General features: G+C 36.4%; 1 protein-coding gene across 1 annotated transcript; it reads left to right on the top strand.

Moving 5' to 3' along the window:
• Positions 1–1,004: 1,004 nt before the first annotated feature.
• LOC124167529 (rhodopsin-like) lies at positions 1,005–25,249 on the top strand. The gene is made up of 9 exons (XM_046545476.1): positions 1,005–1,203; positions 5,462–5,591; positions 8,452–8,690; positions 12,045–12,151; positions 19,580–19,686; positions 20,233–20,380; positions 21,508–21,618; positions 23,075–23,241; positions 24,794–25,249. Exons 2-9 carry the CDS (start codon positions 5,470–5,472, stop codon positions 24,921–24,923), a joined length of 1,131 nt encoding a protein of 376 aa, XP_046401432.1. The 5' UTR covers positions 1,005–1,203; positions 5,462–5,469; the 3' UTR covers positions 24,924–25,249.
• The last annotated feature ends 314 nt before the right edge of the window (positions 25,250–25,563 follow it).

The raw sequence follows: 25,563 nt of genomic DNA on the forward strand, positions 1-25,563 counted from the left end.
GTGGACGTGGGGTGCGAAATACCTACGTTAATGAAATGGGAAGATGTGTGTTTTTTTAAAGAACTTGTGCGTGATACCCACGTTCATTTAGACTGCCCCGGTGGAAAGTGGTGCCTGAAAAGTATGTGACTCGGTGGGATAAATACATAAATATGAATGTTTAAAAAAAATAAAAGTATACTTCGTAAAATTTTCCCCCAAAAATTTTGTCATTAGATGGATTTTGATTTCGTTTTCTTCATTACTATCCATCTCTGTAAATTAATTTATAGAATCGAGTGCTCCCCTAGCAAATCAAAGACGCTAAGGGATGTGCGGTTGAATAACGCTTGACCCTTTTAAAGTCGAAGACAAAAAAGGCTTTTCCCAGAATCAGATTTGTTCGTGAGATGCGAAATATATACTGGTAGGATGGGAAGGTGTGCTAGAAAGAACTTGTGCTAATTAAGGTTACGAGGTGGAAAGTGGTGCATGAAAAGTATGTGACTGTGCGGGACTTATACATATTCATAATAATGCTTTTAAAAATTTAACGGTTCAGTGAAAATTGCCCTTAAAAATGGTCGTTATATACATTTTGATCTGTTTTAATTTACCACTGTTCATTCCTGAAAATGACACATAGAGAATCCAGTGCTCCAAAAATCAAAGATGTTTTTGGTTAAATAGCGCTTGACCCTTTCAAAGTCGAACACAAAATGGCTTTTCCCAGAATCGGATTGTGGTCGCCGGGTGCGAAATATATGTGTCGTTGGGATGGGAAGGTGTGTTTTAAAGAACTTGTGCGTGATACCTATCTTCTTAACAGACTCTTCATGTGGGGGGAGAAGTTCCCTTATTGGAGGGTGTGAGTGACAGGCTGCGTTCCAGACAGCAGTTGGGACGGAATGATTTAACCAAGAGGGGGAGGGGGGTCGGGAGGGGTGTTCTAAGACGGAGGTGGGGGAAGAGAGGCTCTTAAGGGTAAGAGGAAGGGTTTTTGACGCCATTGTTGTACCCTTTCTCTTCTCCGAGGGACGGCTGGCTATATAAGAGAGGGTCCAAGGTGTGACCTACCCGTGTCAACGGAGTAAGAAGCATATCCTCCTCCAAAAACGCCTCTTCGCCCGGCAGCCACGGACCGCGTTAAGGAACTGCCAAAGTAGTTTCGTTCTACCGGAATTGCTCACAGTATCATTTCGCGTCGCGGGGAGCCATAAGAAGGTTGGTGTTCCGCTCTTCATTTCAACTCTTTTGTACGGTTCATCCGTGCTCCGCATTTTTTTACCCGCCTCGGTAGTTAAGAACGTCCGTTTTCCTCACAGTGCCCAAAGTTGACTTGACCGCAACTATCCGCATTCCTCACATTACCCCTAACCAGTGGTGATACAGGAAAAAACTTAAGGAGGTGGCGAAAACGTTATCTTGAGCTACCTTCACTTTTATCGTAATAATAAAATAATCAACTCATGTGCAAAGTTGAAGAAAGTTTTTATTAAAACTCATTATACACATATACAAGACAGTGGATACGAAACCCTAGGGCGGGCTCGCGGGATTACTCTCCTGGGTTGAAGTCTGAAGCTATAAGCTTATCACCTCTGGACCGCAGAAGGGGGAGGACAAGGTAGGAAAAAGGAAGGAGGCGCCGCCGCGATAGGAGCCCGACGACGCCTCCTGGGACAGGATAGGGAAGGAAGGGAAGGTAAGAGGAATCCCGCACCGTAACAAAGGCGGGCGGGTCCTAACATCAGCGAAACCATAATTTAATGTTTCTACAAAAAAGAAAGATTTTTCTATGGGGAAGGAAAATCCTACGATTTTTCGTAGATAACATATACAAAACTATGCTATCATATGATATAAAATAGTTACAGTTGTGGTTCTGTAATTTTCGGCAATGCGGGCGGCCCCGCATGGGGGGAGAGCGCGCCTCACCCATATGTATCCGACACTGCCCGAAACTCAACTTTTCTAACCTTAAGCGTCCAAACTTGGCATATTACTGCAATAGGTCGCCTCCCGACGTAGGCATAAATAGTTATATGCATAATGTCCGGTACCTATGGGCAGAAAACATCTTGATTTCTCGCGTTAAAAAGTTGTTTTATTAGCTTTTCGACAACATTACTAACCAAACGAAAAACCAACTGCAGCTCGTTGAAAAAGCCTATCTCATGAGGATCCCATACACCGGCAGGGTAATCTAATAGATGGCCTCAGGAGGGAAAAGTTGCTCGTTTCTCTTACATACTTCCCATCTTCGTACTTCACGTGAATCTTTTTCACAAAACGAACAACCATCTACTGGTCATTTGCGGAATACAGACATACGGACTTGTGGACCTTTCGCCCCTTATTGACGGTCACAAAATGTGCGGAAAACGGATGCGACCATTTTATAGCCACCATTGGTGATTTGTGTTATAAAATTCACGGCGTGATTAGCTCGAAATTATTCGTATTCGGCTCTTTTCCAGCAGCGAAACTTTTTTATACCGAAAGAAAATAAATATTTTGCCAATTATGCTCGTAGAGAATTTTTTCACAGCGATACTCCAAGGTCACAAAAAAATAATGCATTCTGTAATGCTTCGAATAGCCAACGAAGATTAACTTTTATCTAACTTTTTTATGTTTTAGTAAACATGTAACTTAAAGTGGAGCCTGATAACCCTCCTTTCCCTCGTTATGGTGTTCTTCTATTTAACTGTAGGCGTTAAATATTGAAGTTATTATACAATAACCACGATAAAACGAATTGAGAATGATTTGTTATTATTGAAATAAAGTTTGATAGATCTCGTAGATATTTGCCATGTCGTTTTGCGTTATAAGCGAAGCTGACGAGGTACCACAGTATCTCAATAAGTACATGACATTAGAAAAAAAATATCTTGGAATGACAGTGTCATGATGTTTATCACATAAAATATTTTAATCAATGGCATTCAATTTTTCTATGCTAATTGCTTGTGTAATACTTCACCGCTTTTGATTTCTTTCGAATTGGACAACATTTTCGGCAGTTTGAAATCGTCTTTCGTTGGTGAAGCGTTTCGACTTGATAGCCTATTTTTTTGCTGTATCAGGAATGCTGAACGATTAGTACTTCCAAATAAAGGAGTCTAAAATGTATTTCTTTAAAAGACTCCAAACAATGCATAGCTGGAATCATTGCGTTTGCTGGACTGCTTGAGGATACGAGAACACAGATTTATAAATCCTTATAAAAGGACGAGGGAGAGAGTGAAAGCAATGGGGTGGAGAGTGGTACGAAATAAGACAATTTTAATTGATATTTTCAAAACTATATATAATCGTGTGTGAAGAAAAAAGCAAAATTTATAACGTCTATTCATATATTGACATCTCATGTGGCGAAGAGGATTATATTAGGAAAATTTGTGTGTCATTCAACTCATTGTATTAGTTAAACGGATGGAAGATGAATAAAAATGCACAGATATTCGTAAGGTTTTCATTCTAGCATATTCTAATACGAATATTCGTTTCAAATTTGAGACTACTGTACTACATAAAAATAGTGGATTGCTACTCGAAAATTAATACCTAAACCAGGTAATCCTAAAATCGTTGATATGTTGAACAAATACGTTACAGTTTTTTTATGATTCATATATTTCTTTCACACTTTCTTTCTAACATCAACTATTAACTTGTATGATATTTGGCACGATATGGTGGCAGTTTTAGACTCTTTCTAACCCAGAGTTGGTTTTGGGAGAAATTTCATGACTTATCATTTTTTTAAAGTGAAAATTTTCACCTCAATCATAATAATTGCGGAAGCTACATATTTTGCCATTAAACTTTAAATCACAAAGGAACACGTAGTTTAAATATTTCCTGAAAAGAGCTGAAAATGCATAAATTTTTGATGTTACTTAGAGAAAACGTTGGGTTACCATGGGTTAATATCAGTTATATAACACTTTGCATTATATCCACTGAATTAGTAAAATTTCTCATTAAATTTATATCAATAAATAATTTTCAGACCATGTTTCAGTTTTTATAACGTCAAAGAAATGGGTTGTGAAATATATTAATTACTACCAATGTGGGGATTTACTATCTATTCAACGTTTTTTCTACTGTAACGTAGCTTCAATTTTATTTAATATCACTCATGATTCATCCTTCATCTATCTTTGATCGATGGTGGACTCTAAGTAATAAACACTATGCCGTAGTTGGTTCAAGGCTCGGCCAAGTGAGCGTGGAAGACTTACTTCGTCGTCGAGCCCGACTACCCATCTCACAGGCGACTCTTTAAAGTGTTTGATCGAATGGCCTTAATGGGATTACTTAACGAGCAGCGGATTTTCTCCATGGATCATGAGTTTTCTTATTTTAGAATATGCAGAGACACCTCCCTTCTATATAGTGCGCCCTCCCTCGTTGGAGTCACGTGTTAGACGGCCTCTGTCTACCACCCGAGCTATTTTAAATTAATAATTTTATTTGAAATATAATATATACTGAAGCTCTACACCAGCCCAATTTCCGTCTGGCATTATCTCATAGATCCCTCTTTTTCCGCCTACCTTCTATTTTCAATTCAATCTCCAATACTTCTTCCTCTTTTGACATCTTTGCCTCCCGCACCAATTTTAATAACCAAGTGAAAAGTCTATCTTTTTGACACCGACCTTTTGTATGTATTGTATGTATTGCAAATGGTTGTTATTTATGATATTATTTTTATACATGTTTATTAATTATATTTACATAATTGATTTTGTTTATAAACCCAATTTAAAGGCCTTAGTGCTGTTTTGGTGTGATATAAAAATAAATAAATAAATAGATAAACATTTGAAAATTTGAATTGTATTTGTGTACATTGTCCCAGTCAGGCCGCATTTTTACCCTCTAATTTCTGGCTTTTTCCATCTACTACGGCACCGTTGTCCTTATCCGTTTTCCATTTTATGTTCCTATCCCTTCCTTTCCTACTCCATGAATTTATTTTTATATTATTTTCAAATATGTATTTGGAATACATTATTAATTTGTATTTGGTATATCGAGTACATGGCCTCAGTATATATAGTATTATTTTACTTCAAATACAGATTTAAGGTATTTTCCCGTTCTAAAATATAAAATACGTTTTTAAAATACTTTTGAAGTAGCTCTGATAACATTTCTGTAACATTATGCTTCCGAGATTACTTCGTTTTCGTCAGAATCGTTGTCTTCATGTTTGCAACTATCCAGAACGTGCCAATGCAAGTTATATTTTTTTAAAGATCTCTTAGTTTCCGTACAAATGTATTTTTATTGTAAAGGGTATTTCAAATACTATTTTGTAGTTTATTTGTATGTTATTATATAGTGTATTTTTCAGATTCCCATGCCAAAAGTATTTTGCATTAATACTCCTAGGTCTGAATTTTTCCCAGGCTCTGTCTATCGCCTCACAGCTTGTTTATTATGCCTTTTTCCCCCGCAGACACGGCGATGGCGTTGGCGGGCCCAGAATTCAGCGCGTATTCAATGGCGTCCATGGGCGGCTATCGGGCCAACATGACGGTCGTGGACAAGGTCCCGCCGGAGATGCTCTTCCTGGTTGACTCCCACTGGTGAGGAAAAAAGGGTTAAAATATATTAAATCATCGGATTATTCATTCTTCATGGCCACAACAAACCGCTCAACCTCAAATTCCTTTCAAATGCGGCTTATTTAGTGACCCTCGAAAGTAAGGTAACGAAAAATACTAAGTTGTGGAGTTTTACAAAAATTACCCAAGAAAAAAGGGTTAAAATATACATTTATTGGGTCATTCCTTTTAGTCACAACAAACTACTCAACTCCCTACTCATAAAAAATGTGGCTTATTTGGTAATCCTTGAAATTAGGCAATGAAAAATAGAAATTTTTGGAGTTTAAAAAAAAATTACCTACTGAGTTAAATTACTCCAAAGTTGAGAAATTATATAAAATGGTAAGCTAACTGCCCTGTCTAACTATAGATAAGCAAGTGGAGCGTTATTAATCGTCCCCTCCCATGCAATTTCTGATTAAATTGAAAAGATTTGAAATTTGAGCTGGTATAGCGTAGTCATAGATACAACACCTGTAATATAGATAGTATAGCATCTTCATCTTATAGAATCTTTTATATGTATAGATTTATTTTTCAGGGGATTGTTATATCCTCTTGATATGTCAGAAAAATAAGTTAGTGCCATAATCAGTAAAAATTTCACAATCATTCTAGAAAACCATCAAAATACCATGAAAAGCTTTGCTATTAACTGACTTGAAAGCTGCATCTGTTGACTAAGTTTTGATGTTCATCTAAAGATATACGCACTCACAATTTCATAAAATTTCCCATACTTGATGTTCTGTGACTTTTAATATTAATTATTAATGTAAATTGTAATTATAAAGCTCTACAAATCGGTAATTTCTTACTTGGCTGCCTCCTCCCCCTTTCGGCAGAAAGTTCTGGAAAAGTTGAAAAGATGGTTGCATTAAATTTGGCTTCCCAACGGAAATTCTTATTTCAATAGGTTAACAAATAGTGTTTTAAAATTGTGCATAAATATTTCAATGCCACTTATATCTACAATGCCACGTATATACTTATATCAGATCTCAAATTTACCGAAGGTACCTCCAAGGCGCAGAGGAAACTAATGAGCCACCCAAAACAATGAGCTCACTCCGCCCCTGATTCAATGTACCACTGACCCCACCTCCTCCCGTTCCCTACAAATGTGGCATATTAATTGGCCCGTGAAAGTAATATAAGAAAACAACTTATAAACAGCTTTACAACAGTATAACAGAAAGTAAATGGGACACCAAAGCTTAGAAGCATTTTGAAATTTGAGCTGGTTTAGCCTAATAATAGATAACCAACTTTAATTCTATTTGTAGTATAGTGACAGCATTTTTGCAAAATTTATTGAAAAAGGAATAAATTGAGTTTAAAACAACTAAGCATCATGGTTTATTTGAATGATTTTTCAAGCAATTGTCATTGATATGATTTGTTGTGTCGGGCGTGACTTCATGGAATCGAATTAACGTAATGAAAATTAAATAAACTTTGTAGTATCAAAGAAAATTAGCTTTTAATTTTTCAAATATTATTGAATTTAAAGTTTGATTTTGGCTTTTTTAAAGTACCCCCAATCAACTTCGAAAAAAAATAATATTTTATTGTTCCAGAGTATTCTTGTATCCTCTGAATATGTCAGGAAAGTGAATTAGTGGCATCAGCAGTAAAATATTCTCTATTACTTCAATAAAGCATCAAAATATCATAACCAGCATTGGTTTTAACATATTTGAAAGCTGTATCTGTCGACAAGTATATTTACTGTTGATGTGTGTCTATAAATATGCGTATTCAAAATTTCAAAAAAAATTCCAAACTTTGGTGTTCTTTGATTTTCAATGTTAATTGTTACAGTGCTCTACAAATTGATAATTTTTCATTTTTAGAAGGGTCGCTATATGTGGCAAATTTGAAAGCAATCGGTGATGGTCCGGTTGAAAATGTTATTTTTATCATTGAGTTGACTTGGAATTTGTAACTTTCCTCTTTCCTAGTGAGTTTGTGATGACCATTCTTGATCATTCGTTGACAGGGCGGTCATTGACCAAGCCTTTTGTCATAAAGTCCTGCGATGTACTCAATCGATGAAAGATCAAAATTATCGAAAAATCGATGAAATATCAATAAAAAATAGAATTGTCCTCCGTACCTCTTCCTCCATTGTTGCGCCCCTAAGGTTTACATAATATTTATTTTGTTCTCTGAGGATCACCATTTCTCATGAGCACCATCGGCATTAACTGACTTACAAACTGTAACTGTCTGCCAGTTGAGTTGTTGTTGATGTTCATCTATAGATATGCGCTATCAACATTTTATATAGTTTCCGAACTTTGGTGTTCTGTGACTTCCAATGTTAATTGATGACCATATAAGCCAGGGGGTACAAGTGTAATTAATATAATTTTGGAGGTAAGTGCAGATGGTGGTCGTTGCGGTACACAGTATTGTTATAGCAAAGGGATTGTATCCCTTGTATCCCTATATCGATGGCTAAGTTCCAACAGCACGTATCTCAATATTTTGCCGGTCTGAGTTAATACTGCTAAAACTGTTAATAAAAAAAAATTCAAGCAAAAAAACTCTTTGTTTGCAAATGTATACTTCTTTTTCAGTTTTGTGCATTTTTTGGTTTTTAATTTCAATTAAAATTATATACTATTAAAAAAATAAATCGTTTTTTTTTTTGCTCTCCTGAAAAGTTGCTATTTTTGATATACGTGTTGGTAGAACTTAGCCATCGATATGTATGTTAAACTTGTATCGCTTGGCTGATAAGGTTCTCAATCGTTATAAATCTCTACAAATCGATAATAATTTGTATTTCTTACAAAGGTCATTTCCGATAGTAAATTTGCGATTCCTACAGGCTCCAGTTTCCTCCGTTGAACCCGCTGTGGCACTCCATCCTGGGATTCTTCCTGATGATCCTGTGCACCATTTCAGTCAGCGGAAACGGAGTCGTGATCTACGTGTTCTCGACCACCAAGTCCCTGCGAACGCCCTCCAACCTCTTCGTCGTCAACCTCGCCATTTCCGACTTCCTTCTCATGGCCACCATGGCTCCCATGATGACCATCAACTGCTACCACGAAACGTGGGTCCTCGGTAAGGCTCTCAGTTGCTCTCAGTTTTTCTCTTGGCCTCTAAATGGAATGAAAACACCCCACACGAACGCAGTGTTCCATTTTTTCGAGGTGGACGAGCATTGGGAGATATATTACGGACAATAGGGTGGTTTCCTATTAGTCCAGGTAGTCCTTATAAAAGGAAGGAAACTTTCCGACCATTGGCAATTTTAATAAGTGATTATTAAGAGACGTTTCCCTGAGCTCTGTGCTTCATGTATGCATTGGTAATCTCAGACAACGTAAAACTCCTGACTACTCGTATAGCATCTAGGTCCGTGTGGCGTCACGTGGAGTGGCATCGCATGGGCGCCAATCTGGTCTTTTACAAATGAGGTTAAAATTGACCATTAACATTCGTCTAAACTGGGATTAATAAAACCAAATAATTTGTGTATTATGAATACACTAGTGGTGGGTAACGAATGGCAATAAATGCCTTTCGTTTTTATTGATGAAGGAAACTACCCTATTGAGTATGTTTTCATTCCTTGTTGCATTTGTGAGGCCGTAGAGCTCACTTTTCCCGTTTTTCACTTAACTTTCCCTATTAATTTATTTCACTTAAGTCTATCAGTACTAATGACGGATGTATCCGTCAATTGGTTTCCTCACCAAGGAAACGAACGACGTCTATGTGTCAGTCTAAGAGTTTCTTACTCAAGCGAATGGACGACGGATATATACGTCGCTTATTTCGAGCCTGCAAGGGGAGAGCTTCACTTAAAACGTGATAACGGACCTATCTCGCAATAGTAGATACAGTGGAGTGACTCCACTCCATCATAGCTTAACCACGCGTAGATAGGCTTAACTATGAGATGACATCATATCTAAAATGGCCCTAAAAGTTATTAAAGACAACTAAGTTTTGGGATCCAAAGGAGCAGGGGTCCAGCCTTTAAGTCGCAAGCAGGGCTCAGTTACCCCGACTCTTCTTTGTATTGGCATCCTCTTGAAGACAAAGCCCCGGGCTCATAATATTTTTCATTAAAATATAATGCCAAATATTTATTTTAGGCTTTTACAAAATACATAAAATATAACTTGAACTCCTTGTCTTTCGGTGAGAGTTTATAAATTTTGAGCGAGTTTCTAGTTTCAATAATAACTGATATTCTATTTCAAAGGAGAAAATTTTTATAAAAAGTTTGTAATTTAAATCCGGAATATATTAATTCAAAGTTGAGCTAGTGCTTTTTTTCAAAATACCTTTTCATATTGTTTTGATTGGTTTAATTTTGTTTTTGTATCGACTTTTTTGTGACCACAAAATGATATTTTCAATCTTTTTTTCAATTCTGGGCTTTGGACCGGCATTGGTACCGATTCAAGCACATAAGTTCTCCAATTTTCGTATGTTATATGTTTTCAATAGTATTAAATTTATATGCGATATCCTTCGATGCATTTTAAGCATAATTAGGCTATTTGTTTCATCCATATTGATTTCACACCCACACGGGCCAATTCTCCAAGTGTATTTTCATGCCATTTTACAATTTTTTGGTAGCCAAATCTTCCTGAATATTTTCCATTCGAATCAATTTTCTGCTCTTCTGGACGATTTCTTCAAGTGTATTTATTCTGAGGATAGCGTGAAACAGAGACATTCATTTCTTAGCATTTGGTTTGATTTTTGACATTTGACCTTTCTGACCTTTTTCTCCATGTGTAGCGTTAATTTTCTAATGGAAGAGTAATAAATAAGGATAGGAACATATCCCTTATATTTCAAGAATTATTTTTGGTATCTCAAGTATTTTAAATCATTTTTTTGTGAAAAAAATGTGGTTGTAATTTCCATTTTTTCTACTCATACCGAATTACATGAATTTTGCAGATATTTATTGTCATTTTACAAAATATAAAGCATTGAAAGGTCCAGTTTAAATACTTTTTTGAGATAGCTCTGGTAGCTGGTCATATTTTAAAAATTTTGCAAAAGTAACACCTTCTTATGCCTCACAACATAGCCTCCTTTAAGTTTTCGCTCAAGGAAAGAGATTTGAGGTGGTAAACAAGTTACGTATAGCACAATGAAATATCAGTGCTATGACTGACTATCTTTCAACGGAAGCAAACCTTCGGATGTGTACAATATAGTTTATGGCAATTGTGGCAATTTGACAATTCTTTATGCAGAAAGTGTGTAATGAACTTTGCCTCCTAATCCAATATTTCTATGCTATCTACCCTAGAGAATTTTAAATGTCTGTCGATAGAAGCTTAGCTCTTAGAATGATTCATTAATTATCTCTAGGCCTTACTCAGGGTATTTTTTTCAACCTTCAAAAAGTTTTATTCATGCAATCACCTTTCTAAAGATTCAATTGTTGGCCACCAGGTGTTAGACGATTCGTTTGGATTCGCGGATATTCATGCATGAATACATTAATAGTATACCCTGTAAACATAGTACACGACACGGTGGCAAAAGTAGTATCGATGAATCAGCGTTTAAACATTTATTTTCTTCTGGAGACTGCAGGATTTAATTTTATTCAAATTATATACATAGTGGTAAAAATAAAACATATTTTCGATATTACAACAACTTCATCATTAAATATACTTCATTGGCATAAAATTTACATTCATCTCGGGTTGATCCACCAAATTTATTATGGTTTACGTTGTTTTGTGTCGAGGTAGCACACCAGATAATGATTCCGATAATATTTCTCTCTTCAGCGCACCATAAAGTTGACTCCCTTAAATACATAAAAAATTCCTTCGTAGTATTACAACCCTAACATTGTTATTATTCAACCCCATAAAACCCTCTTTCCTTAGCTAGTCTGTTCAGATCTTCTTTGCGGTCTTCTTTGTTTACTATTTCTCTTTTTTTGTGTCGTCTAAACATTCTATTCTTATAAATGTGCCATACGATTCCTTTAAACATTTTAAACTTAAATTTTTGTATTGCTGACATTCAGTATTTTTTTGTATTTTGTCAAAAACTTTTTTTCCTGAGAGTGCTCATTAAGATTCCGTTAAAACATAGAAATTTTTTTTTGGATTGATAATATTGAAAATTAAAAAAAAATAATATTTATTTTTTTCTGAGCAGGATACGAAAGGTAATTGTTTTGGGTACGAAAGGTAATAGGATGGGGTTGGGCCTCTTCTATGCAGTCCCTTGATGCTGTGTTTCGTTTCCTGATCCTAACTTTTCTTGAATTTTTGCCTGTATTAATTTCCCCCTCAAACGAATCAGTGTTCTTCATTCGCCATTACTCTATGTTTTTTATTAGTAAGTGTGATTTGAATTATTTATGATAAGAGTCATTATCGTAATATTTATGGAAGATGGTGTTTTTTTATACCAAAGGTCCATTCATGTGTCAAATATATGGAATGCTGGGATCCCTCTTCGGTTGTGTATCGATTTGGACCATGTCAGTCATCGCAATGGACCGGTACAACGTCATCGTCAAGGTATGTGCTCTTCTGATGGATTTAATCGTGATGAGGAATAATTTAAAAAATACCAGTTCGTCAACAAATCATGCAAATGTATGGAATAATCTCAGACTTGATGAGATGGAAATGCGATATATCCGTGATAAAATATAAAGCAACTTACGTAGATGTTTTGCATTGTAATGACAAAGGGCTTCGATTATATATTATTTTATGGAAAATTTGTAAATTGTCAATAGCCCGGATGGGCTTTGCTATGATGTTTTATTCCGTCCCGACTAACCTTTTTTAAAGTTAAGCATCCCTAAGACGAAAACAAAATCTTGACCTTTCATGTTTTGTTTACGTCATCGGCCTTCATTTGTTCACCGTAACTGTTTCACCTCAAGCCACTTCCATGTACACCTCCTCCTATCGTGGCTCTGGTATAATTACATGAGAGAGTGTCTGTTTCATCATCTTGAGAATGGCATTACAGTGTCAAAACCATGGTCGGTAGTGGAGTTGTATATTTAAGTGTGGACATTGCTATTGCTGTTTTATATTTTATTGTGAACCATAAAATGATTGAGAATAGTTCTCGGTCTTCCGTCCGCGTGAGGTCCATTTTAAATCAATTTTAAGTCCATCGTCGCCGAAGTTTCTAAAAGTATTCCTTCATCTTTGGGACTGTATGAAATTTACTTACTTCATGCAATGTTCGTATACAGAATAGTTGAATTGGGCAATTCTATAGGCAAGCTATGGTGAAGCATGAAAAACGAACGATACCACGTGAAGGGGATACGATGTTAATCTTAATGCTTAATGGCTAGAGTGTTGACTTCCCTCTCTGTGAATCCGGATTCAAATCTGGGCGGTGACAGAGATTTTTCAGAGAGATCTCTGCTTGAATGCTTTGTGGAGGTCATTTAAAGCGCAGCTTTCCGTCCGTCGGATGGGACGTTAAGCCGTGGTCCCTTTGGCGCCTTTCGTTTTGAGCAGGCTAAGGCCGACACCGGGTTTCTCCCCACCCTTCCTCACCTACCCTTCACCAACGTCTCAAATGACCTCAGCTGTCGGTCAACTTCTCCAAATGCCATTTCATGCCAGCCAGAATAAAATTCAATTCTGGAGTGTTTCTTCGCATTTTTCTTTCTTCGAACTAAAACCGTATTTAGAGCAATAAAATTTATTCAGGAGTCTCATTTCGAATTTTCCCCATTTCGTCCTGAAATCGTGTAAATAGTAATAAAATTCATTTCTCCAGTTTCAGTTCGCATATTTCTTAATTCGTACTAAACTCGTTTTTATAGCATAAAAATTCAATTCTAGTGAGTCATTTCGCTTTTTTCTTACCTCGTACTGAAATCGTGTTTATAGCAAAAAAAATTTATTCCTGGATGTCCGTTCGCATTATTCTTACATCGTATTGAATTCGTGTTTATAGCAGTAAAATCCATTCCTCGAGTGTCATTTAGCCTTTTCTTACTTTGAACTAAAATCGTGTTCAGAGCAATTAAATTTAATTCTGGAGTGTTATGCATATAAAACCACAAAAAGAGGACAAAAGGACAATAATAAAATAAAAATTAAAAAACAAATAATTAAGCGTTGGAGGTAAAATATGAATTTATCGACTTGTATGCACTAGCTTGGCTTGTATGAATTAGTCAAATTGTTACACTACTAATAAATGGATCAACGTCGAGAGAATAAATTTTGAAGGGAGGAGAAGCGAAATTATAAAAACGAGCGCTTAGTAGGAGATATCCTGGAAATTGAGTAAGGAATGTTGCAAAATGGTGTATCGAGTAAGTATCCTGCTAGTATATGCATGTACAACTAAACTACTCTTTTCTAGTTTTGCAGTGGAAAGGCTGCGATGTTCTTACCAATAAATTTAATTTTTTTACTGAGAAAACATTTCAACTATTCTAGTTTTTCTGCGATTGCGGTTGATGGCTTAACTCGTACATTATTACAAAATATAAAAAAATAAAACAAGAAAGATCTTTAATATCTTACCTTGTATTAAATCACTTTTCTCCCAGTAAAAATATGATTCTCTGTGCGTAAAAATTGAGACTCTAAATCGAAGTTATATATTGTTGACATTTATTTTCAGCATTTATGCCTATTTTAATCAACAATTACTCAATATTTAATTGGCATTGCAAAAAATGTTTTTTTTCCAACAGAGTAAGCATGTCAACAAAAAAGGGGATTGTGCTGAATGTGTGTGCTATGATGGGTTCGCCCTACGTAAATATTCATTCTTTGGGTATTTATCTTTAGAGACGATTATAATAAGTACTAAATTAATATGCCCTTGCGGACGATAACAGTGACATAATTACCAAATTTTTTCAGCTACACTGAAAATGAGAAATTTCTCTACGCTTCCCTTTTTTGGTAGATACGCTGTAACGTACAAGTCTTTCTACAAGCATTCGCAGGTCTTATATCAATGATGTCTGAGCTTTAACTGACAGGACTATGAGTAATAACTATTTCATGTTATTGTTTCATGCCATTTGGTTTGACATGGACGATGCTGCTTAAGTTGTGCCATTTCTGGTGCTAAATGAACATATATTTCCTCCAGAGAACCTTTCGAGGCTTAAAGGTAGGCTTAGATTGCTTTCCGCAATAGGGTAGTTTCCTTCATCAAAGAAAATGAAGGGCATTGATTGCGATTCGTTACCCACCATTAGTGTATTCATAATATACAAATTATTTGGTTTTAGGAATACCGGTTTAGGCAAATGGCAATGGTGAATTTTAACCTCATTTGAAAAAGGGCAGAATAGCGCCCATGCGATGCCACTCCACGTGACGTCACAGGGACCTAGTTTCTATACGAGTAGATAGGAGTTTTACATCGTCTGAGGTTACCAATGCATGCATGAGGCACAGAGCTCAGGGAAACATGTCTTAATAATCACCTATTAAAACTGGCTAAGGTCGGAAAGTTTTCTTCGTTTGATAAGGTATTAATAACCCTTATTTAAACCAAGCGCTACCCGCTAGCATGGTACTCTACCTGCTAGCTGCGTCGTATCAGCGCTCAGAGCCTCGCCCCAAGGTCACCTCACTTGCGGCAGCGGGAACCAGAACGACGTCACACGGGAGTTTTCCCGGCATTCATACTTACCCGTCGCGTTTTCGCGCGCTTGAAAATGTTCACTTTTCATTTAATCGCGAAAAATAGATATCGTCATTTAAAAATCTAAAAGCGTGAAATACGTACTCCAGGAGTAATAATCTTTCGATTTAGGCAATAAAAAAATAATAATTATGATTCATAGTGTTCTTCGACGTAATTGATCATTTCGCACTGCATTTATCTATTCAGTATCTCTGCCATTAATTTTAGTTATTCGTCGATTGAATTATGTTGCTGGCGTTAGTGAGATGAATACCTATACAAACTATTCAGTTGTTTCAAAATATTTTTATATTTTTTTTCCTGACTGAGGTTTTCCTGGCCAAACTGAATATCGATTTCCAAAATAAAGAGTCCTCTATAGCCTGAATCATACGCTCATTTTTCAGCATTGACGACACCTTTCGATGCATCCTGTGGGTTATGTAAACTTACTACGCAAAGTCTGAATTATCGGTTGAAGTCTATTTTTTACGCTCGAATTTTTTTTAAATAGAAGTAGTTTTTAAATGGCGTTTCACTCTCCGCTGCGTCGCGTCTGTGTAGTGAACGTTCCTTTTTTTCTTAAATTTACATATAAAAATCCCAAAAGTTAAAAAATACCATCGCAATTATTGCCGAGACGCAAAAATTTTTCACTACCACAGGAATTTAAGTATCGTTATGAAATAAATTGGTAATTTTTGGCCATAATATCAGAACAGTAGAGTGTGAATAATCGTCATATTCTTCCCTCTTTACGTCGCTTAGGTTGGTATTAGATTTGAAATTCACTTAGTGTTTCAACCCGAAAGTTCTCATGAATAATACAGGGTCGAGCTCACCCCAGACAAAGCTACAGGCGTGTGAATTTCGGGGAGGTATTCCCTTTCAAAATTTCATCTCGCTATCCAATGATTTTTGTTTGGAGATGCCTGATGGCTGCGCCAGGGATTCGAACCCGTAAACCTTCCGTCAATATCCAATTCTAGCCAATAGCTAACCACACTCCCTGATTAATACAGGCTAAAGAATGAACATTATTCTGAACCTACCAAGCAGATTCAGAGACGACGTGTTCACTGATCACTTGAAAGGTATACTTCACTTACCGTCGTATAACGGTACAAGAGATCGCAAGAGGAAGGTAAAAGAAATAGACGGCAGAACGGAGAGATTTGAGATGTCATTTTTTCCGAGGACTATCAGAGATGGCAACAGATGTGTCATCAACGTAATTAATCGCTGCACTCTCTAGGTCGACCTACTGCAGGTATTTTTTACTTTTTCCCCCTTTATAGTATGGGTTGGTGGTCCTTGTTATCCTATTCGGTATGTAACCAGTTTTATACAGCTGGATGGATATTTATCCACTTGATAATTTTATTTTTTTATGGTAGGTGTCAATTTTCATGGAGCAATGCATAATCGGTGAGAGCTTAAACTGACTGCTGGCAAATGCATGTGTTAAGGCCTCTTTTCCGATGACGTAGCGCATTGCTTGCTGCATGTTGGTGTAAGGGTGCCTCTTTTTGCCATTTTGTTCTACGTGGGAATCGTAATACTCGGCAAAAGTTGCGTACCCGGGTGGATACCCTTTTAGTGCTATCCTTCTTCCAGGGGTACAGGCGAGAAATGCGGAGGGTATTTTCATAAAATGTAGCAACTAGGAAAAAAACAATGCAAACCTAATCTATTACATATCCATATGAGGTGTTTTTAAAATTGATTAGGTTGAACTGGTTAATGTTGGCAATATATTTTTACGTTTACTGAAATAAGTTATAGCAATGCAATGAGTTATAGCAAATTAAATAATGGAATATGTAGTAGCCGATATATCGGCCCGCCGCACTAAAAGGATAGGGCCTAGTATAATTAGGGCATAGCCTATTTTTTACGAATCAGATAATACCTGCTGTTCTCATTTTTGCATTAAGTTTTCGAAGTTATTCACGAAAAAATGAAAAAAAAATTAAATAATTGAAATTTAGTCAGAGCGAGGACTATCTTTATGCAATGAGGTATAACTAAAGACTTAAATTGATATTTAAGACTAAATACGTCAGATATATCCCTTTTAATAATCGATAAAGTGACCTTTTATCGTGTCCACGAAAGCATTTTTTCCTGGAGTGGTAACCCACAACACGCCGCCTCATTTTACCCTATGAATTTACCCTGTACTATACTCACTACCTGCCAAACACCCTTGAGTTGACTCGCTGGGTATTATTTAGATATAATACGATTTTCTTCGCCCAAAAACCAAAAATTTTGAAAAGAAACAGGTTGGTCCTTCGGAAACCGCTTAAAAATAAAAGCATTCCCTAGTTTTCGAAGAAGGCAAATGGTTTTCAGGAGGGGGAAGATTTTTTCTAGACGGCGTGCCTGATTATTTTCGCGAGCGTTCATCCAAGCGGAACCTGCTTCTCCCTTTCCCTTCCGAAATCGGCGCAGTCAGCCGTGTCGGCAAGCCACGCACCTCGGAAGGCGGGCATTATCGGCCAAATGGGATTACAGGGAAGCTCAAACGTTCGACCTCTTGAGAAAGTTGGGGATTATAGACGGGACGGAGTTGAGCCTCCAACCCTGTTTAAGTTAAGGAGGCTCTGGAGAGACTGCCAATATCAATATAAATACGATATTTGAATGCCTTCCCGAAAAGGTTTAGATTTCGGAGATGGCGAAAATTGATATAAATATATTTGAGTTTCAAATTTTGTTTTTTAATTCCAGTGCCTTGCGTCCCTGTGGTAGTGAAAATTATTTGCGTTTCGGTAATGATTGCGATGGTATTTTTTTAACTTTTAAGATTTTACGTGTAAATTTAAAAACATGAACGTTCATTACAAAGACGAGGCGAACGTTGAAACACCATTTAAAAAGTACTTATATTTAAAAAAGTCGAGCGTAAGAAATATGCTTCACCCGACAATTCACACTTTACGTAGTACCTTTGCATACCCCACAGGATGCACGAAGGCGTCGTCAATGCTGAAAAAAGCGTATGATTCAAGCTATAGTATGACTCTTTATTTTGGAAGATCGATATTCAGTTTGGCTAGGGAAAATCTCAGTCATCTCACTAACACCAGCAGCATAATTCAATCGACGAATAATTAAAATTAATGGCAGAGACACTGAATAGATAAATGCAGTGCGAAATGATAAATTACGTCGGAGAACACTATGAATCATAACTGCTGCTGGGATAGTATCACTAGAGGTTTTATGCATGGATTCGGAGTAATTTGTACTATGAATATCCATTACAACCTTTTATGAATCTTGAAAAAAAGCAAATTCCTAAATTTATTGGTTCGATGATGCATCTCTTGTTGTTTTGTTTATACTTTATCTGTAAATACAGTATGGTTCAAAAATGATACCATTTTTCATCTCTTGTTCTGTCACATTCAGTATTTACAAAGGTTGTTCATTCAATAATTTAAGTATATCGGGATTAGCCATGGTGATAAATTTACGCAGTAGCGGATACAGAAAAAACTCAAGGGGGGAGGCGCAAAATATATCTTGAGTTGTCTTTCCTCTTATCGTAATAAAAAATGATCAAGTCGCAGTCAGAGTACAAGAAACTTTAATTTAAAGTGATTATACACTTGTAAAAGACGATGCCATCTTATGATATGAAAATGTACAATTGTGGTTTTAAAATGTTTGGCAATACGTGCGGATCTGCATGGGGGGGCGCGCCCCCGCTATTCCCCCTTCTTTATCCACCACTCACATTATGGAGTCAGCCGCGGTGCACAAATTGTGCGAAAAATCCTAAGAGAGAAAAAAAAATCATTCGCCTTGACCGGGATTGGAACTTGGATCCCCCAATTTCTGTTTGAGTGCTTTAGCCAGCTAAGCTACCAATTAAATCAGTTAGCTTGACTGGAAATTGGGTGATCCAGGTTCGAATCCTAGTGAAGGCGAATGTTTTTTTTTCTCAGTGGATATTCCCCACAACTGTCATTCAATTAACAGCCAGTCATGCCATTACATTCGCCCTTAGTGGTCATGCATTCTAATTGGCTGAAAGACGGTACCAGCGACTGTTTTATGGATGGAATAAGAGGCATGCTGAGTGATGGAAAAAGTGATGGGATTTACATCTCTTTTTGTTTTTTTACACCCGAAGTCTTTAGCTTGCTGCAGCTCTCCCTGAAGGATTTCATAAAATAATTTAATCCTCTAAAAGCTTTTGTTGTAGTCCTTTCAATATGAGGTTCCCAATTGCAAATTCTTACTTTTGGTCCGTTATCACAAGCAGTGCATCTAATCCATGATTTATTACATTTGAATAGGGTCTCTCAGCGAAACCAATGACTAACAAGAGGGCTCTCTTCTGGATATTCAATGTTTGGGCAAACTCCATTGTCTGGACTGTTGCCCCAGTCCTCGGATGGAACAGGTGAGTCGATTGTAAAATGCAAGTCGTATGCCATAAGAGTAAATCATTTTATATCAATCTATCTTTAAATATGCATTTTAATGCTAATTTTCCAATTTTGTACTGCTAAAATATTCAGCATGATTCTCTTTTCTGATTCTGATATGATATAATTGTACGGTAATGAGCCTTTTAAACATGAAATTGGCGAAATACAAGATTCGCCATTGAATATGTAATCAAAATTTACACCCGCACTGAAAGTGTTCTGTTACCCATAACTATTTGATTTACCTGCAGAAGACAGAATGAGCTAAAAATATTGAGTGTAAACTGAAATAATTCATCTCTTGTTTTCAATGCCCTATCATTTAAGTGTTCTCCTTTACCCATCATTTGTCCCTTTTTCTCACGTTTAATGCTTGGTGGATCATAAATCCAACAGCACCTCCTTTGCGTAAATTTGTAATAAACATTTTTTTAAATATACGCATCTGTATAACTTTTTAATGATTGATGCATTGAGTTTGTCGTATTATTCCATTCACCAATGCATTTAACTTTCAGGTATGTGCCAGAGGGAAACATGACCTCATGCGGAACCGATTATTTCTCCAAGGACTGGGTCAGCGTCTCCTACATTTGGGCATACAGCATGTTTGTCTATGGCCTTCCACTTTTCGTCATCGTCTATGCGTATTGGTATATTGTCAAGGTATGAAGTTGCCTTTTATAATTCTGTTACCCGTTTGCAGTAAGTTGTAACTGCTTGAGTCCATGCTCATAACTAATCTCATTGTTTAAATTAGAATGCTGGTTCAACACACACATTGGCATTTTAACCCGCATTGAACCATTGACTCGTAGCATTCACTTGCCTTACATAAGTTATCAGGCCACATTAATATTACAATTGTGATGTTGTATCCTAATATGGTAATATCTTCTGCAGCATTTGTACCTCAAAGTATTAATACAATGGCAAAAAAACAATAAAAATGCTATTTATTCATTATGATTTTGGTGATTGTATTTTTTTAGGAAAGAGGCATGGAGGAAGTAAAACCTCATTATGCCAGGAGCATGCTCACCAACACTTAATTAGTTCTCTTTATTAATAGTGAGAGGAGATTCAATTGATTTAAGGCTTTAATAATGCATTCCATGTTTAGTTGACTGTACAGTTTAGTTGGGCTCTTATGGTGATTCATTTCCCATGTTGATCTATGTAAGCGCCCGTTACATTGTTGTTACATACATCATAAAATGCATTCGAATAATTATTATTATTATATCGTATGATTATTTTAGTCGCAAAAAGTTAGCCAAAAAGATGGTGTTCACTATACATTTTTTTGCCAGAAATTTTTTCAATAGGTCTGATTTAATCAATTGCATGATTTGCCATTGACTGGTAAAAAATAAAAATAAAAAAAGATAAATAAACCTTTTTCCAAACACAGTTAAAAACGCAATAAAAATCTCTTATCAGGCTGTTCTACACTAATTTCTAATGGACTAAATCAACAACTATGATTTATTCTCCTAGTATTGAAAAGCTTGTGTTTTTCTTTTTAATCAATTATACTATTTTTGGGAAAAGCATGTTTTTTCGTCTAACTATGTTTTCAATACTTGCCTTCATATTTCGGTTTCAAGCTCTTTGATCTGGCTTGAAACTTACACGTAAAGTTCCCTTGTCTCTCTCTAATAAAAAAGTAAATAAATGTGAGAACATGTTAATCAAATCACAGTATGTAATGGTATTCAGACCATGGTAATGAATCAAAATATTGAAATTGAAAACATTGGCTGATTTTTTCCTCATCTTTGTCTCTTAAGGCTGTCGCTGTCCATGAGAAGCAGATGAAAGAACAGGCGAAGAAGATGAATGTGGCCTCGCTGAGGACGGCTGAGGCCAAAGCTGCCAGCACTGAGTACAAATTGGCTAAGGTTAGTGAAGTGAAGCATTTAGGCAGTTGTGCGAAAAATCCACAGAGAAAATATCATTCACCTTGACCTGGATTCGAATCCGGATCCCTTGATTTCCGGCCGAGTGCTTTAGCCAGTTAAGCTACCGAGGCATCATTCTCCCCTGTGAAAATTTGTGGACTATACCGGACAAGGTGGTATGGACTGCCGAGCATATAATCGTGCCGTCGGGTTGTAAGGTCGATAGTCCAGGTCGTACGCATGGTGCCACAGCCGGAGAGTGTAGCCCGAACTTTGAACACATAGAGGTGCTCTCTCTTGACGAATTTAAGTATACAAGGACTAGCCATGGTGATAACTTTATGGGAGTCACCCGCAATGCACAAATTGTGCAAAAAATTGTGGCCGGAAATCGAGGGATCCGGGTTCGAATCCCGGTCAAGTCGAATGATTTTTTTCTCTGTGTATTTTTCGCACAATTTGTGCATTGCGGATGACTCCCGTAAAGTTATCACCGTGGCTAGTCCCTGTATACTTAAATTCATTTAGGTACCTCCTCCTGCTCATCAATGGTATTGGGCAGAAAACTGTTGCTAATGGAATCATTCTCTAAAATCTGATATTGATATTATTTATGTAAAATAATTCAGCAGATGGAAGGAATATACAGTTGAGGATCTCAAATCTGGAATCCAGAAATTCAGAAAACCGAAACATATGCTTTCCTCTGCATAGGGTTTCGACTTGCTACCTCATGGTACCACTGCCTTGCTGTGGGAGGAGTAGGAAGTCAGCACACACTATGAACATACACTAACAACCTAGGCAGGGACACGTAGGGATCTCAAATATCGAGCATGAGAGCCTAAGCGCATTTTTTAATTAATTAGCAAAGTATACCATGAAGACCATAAACCCAGAAATTCAGAAACCCTTTTGTCCCAAGCTTTGCGGATTTGAGGTCCTCAACTGTATATGTATAGGATATACTACGAAAAATAATTTTCCTTTTTGACGCAATTCTTTCCCAGTTAATTATCTTTGTGAAATCATTTAGGGATTTCCACAGTTTTGAGAGCATTATGCAAGATGGAGAAAAACAGTGTCGCAAAATTTTAACCTTGGATAGCTGATGCGATTACGAACCAAAATTAACAATGATGTTTAGGTCAAGAATGCATAATTTTTAAAGTGGCTACTTGCACTAATATCTGTATCTATCTCTAAAAAATGCCTATTAATTTGAGAGAGTGAAAAAGTTGGAAGTAAGTTTTTTAACATTATCAGCCATCAACAGGCTCATATTGTATCTTTTTGTGTTTTCAGGGTTGGTTCTTTACCTTTACCTTTACTTAATAAATACTTAGAAATAGTTACAAATGTATATCTAATTAGAATTTGCTATGTTATTATTTCATTGTGTGTAATATTTATTTAAATTTGTTTTATTAATTTGTTGTATTTATTTTGTTGACAGATCGCTCTGATGACCATTTCCCTGTGGTTCATTGCGTGGACACCATACCTCATCATAAACCTGGCTGGTTACTTTAAACCAGCTTCCTTGAGTCCTTTGGCCTCCATTTGGGGTGCAGTGTTTGCCAAGGCAAATGCCTGCTACAACCCAATTGTCTATGGACTCAGGTGAGAGCAGAATCATGATAAACTGGTCTCATTAATGAGTTAGAATTTGTTGCTTTTCAAAGTAGTGGATGGAAATATAATTTTTACTAGGGGGTAAAGCTAATCATACATATACTAATACTAAGAATACCGAAATTGTTTCGGTGAAACAATAATTTTATTATTTATATTAATCACCCATTTTATGTTTCTGGTAAGTTTTCTGTTTGTATTTGGTGTGAGGGACCTCTGAAAGAATAAAAAGCTTAAGTCACCAACAAAATCTAGCTATTTGATGATCTTGAAAAATAGATTTTAACCTTCAAAACTGGAAATTTTATAGCAGTTCTTTTTACATGAACAATGACAATTGTTTGTCTTGAAATCTGTACGTTGTTAGCCTCTGTGATCTGTTGAGCTCTCACTTATTTTGCCCTCATCCATGTTAGTCCCAACAGTGATTTAAAAAATGGATAGTTTTGAATCAATGCTATAGTTTTATGTTAAGAGTCTTCAAATTATTGTAAACCAGTACATTGTTCATTCATCTCTATGTTTAAAAATGAATGAACTTGTGTTTGTTATCTTTTTTCAAGCATGTACATATTCATTTATATCATTCTTTTCTTTTAATTCACCTATGAGCATATTTAAATTATGTTCTAGTTCTGTTCCCTGCTATTCCCCTTTGCAATCTGTGATTCTACTCTTCCCATATTATAATGATTTTTTTGGCATAATTTGTTGATTCTTGGGGATACATTCAAATAGTCATGTTTGCATATCATTATGTGAGTCAAAGATTGATTGGCGACAGGTTTTCAGTCTGCTTCCTTCTTTCATTGTTGGTTTATTAATTTCCTCTGGAATTTTATGACTCACAGCAATGTAAATGAAGCATGAGTATTGCAGGCTTCGATGTCCAGCTGTGATTTTGGATTTTTGGCTCTAGCTATCACTCCTATTGCAGGTGTCATGTGGAGAATTGGTTCTGTGGTGACCAGCCTGTAAATTTTAGTTTTCACATCCATTGCTTCTTTGAAGGGGCTTTGAATTCATAACCTAATCAAGCCACTGAGGCACCTAGGTATCATATCCAAGGTGATGATGTCACCTACAATGATGATGAAAGCTTGAGCCAAAATTCTCAAGATACAGTAGTACCTGAATACCTGCAGTTTTATGATTCTACATCAAAGCCTGGGCTTAAAGTTGTTGAAAGCATTATGATGTTTGATATAACATCATAATATACATGCATCATAATATGATAAAAACATATAATATATAAACATAATAATATGATAAAACATTTGATATTGGCATAGATCTAAAATTTGCACCTTGTATATACCGTATTTCTCTGAATATAGTCCCCCCCCTAATTTTGAGACCTCAGTTTTGGGAAAAAATTTTAAAAATGCGTTTGAATATATGTAGTCCCCCCTTTACGGCAGACATTTTAAAAAAAAAAGGGGCTACTATATTCAGATAAATACGGTGTATGCTTGCTGAGGATTACCCATGATGGTATAGTAAGTGGCCTTTAAGCAAACTTTTCCTTATTTTTCAGTCACCCCAAATACAGAGCTGCGCTCTACCAGAGGTTCCCTTGCCTCTCCTGCACGTCGAATTCTAGTGATGACTCGCACTCACAGGCATCAGGAGCCACCACTGTCAGTGATGAGAAATCAGCTGCTTAACTCCCGCGATGCTCTGATGATGATAAAGTTTTCTGCTCATTCTCCATTTCACCGCCTCGCTCTTTCATCTCTGATTTGACCTTCTTTCTATCCCCACTCACTTCTTCTCAAGTCTCTGTACATAAATACTCAGATTTATTTCATATGAAGCGTATTATAAAATCTTTCTATGCCTGCATAAGATGTGAGGATTGGGCCAACTGCATGATTTAAGAATTGATAAATCACAGATTGGCATCCGTGGATCGTCGAGATATGGCTAATTTATGAGAGTGAATTAGACTGTAATTGAGATCCTTGATAATTAAAATGCTGTTTGGAAAGAATGTGCTGTTTGATGTGTAAAACCTGAGAGAATATATTAATCCTGAGGATGGTTTAAGGTTAATAACATCAAGTAAAAAAGAAAATGACAGATTTCCTGTGTAAAAGTAATCGGTTTACTTGCTTCTTAAAGTGTCGCGGTGAAATCTATATGCAATAGATGTTACACCTGTTGGCAATTTAAGGGGTCCAGGTGTGTTCTTAATAATTTCTGAATGCATTTACTTAGTGGACATATGTATGTATTTACATTTGTGAATTGTTTTCTTGGACACCAGAATATTTTGAAGTACAAATGTCGTGCACATGGCTTGGA

This window comes from Ischnura elegans, chromosome 11 (genome assembly GCF_921293095.1).
Source record: "Ischnura elegans chromosome 11, ioIscEleg1.1, whole genome shotgun sequence".
Classification (NCBI taxonomy): domain Eukaryota; kingdom Metazoa; phylum Arthropoda; class Insecta; order Odonata; family Coenagrionidae; genus Ischnura; species Ischnura elegans.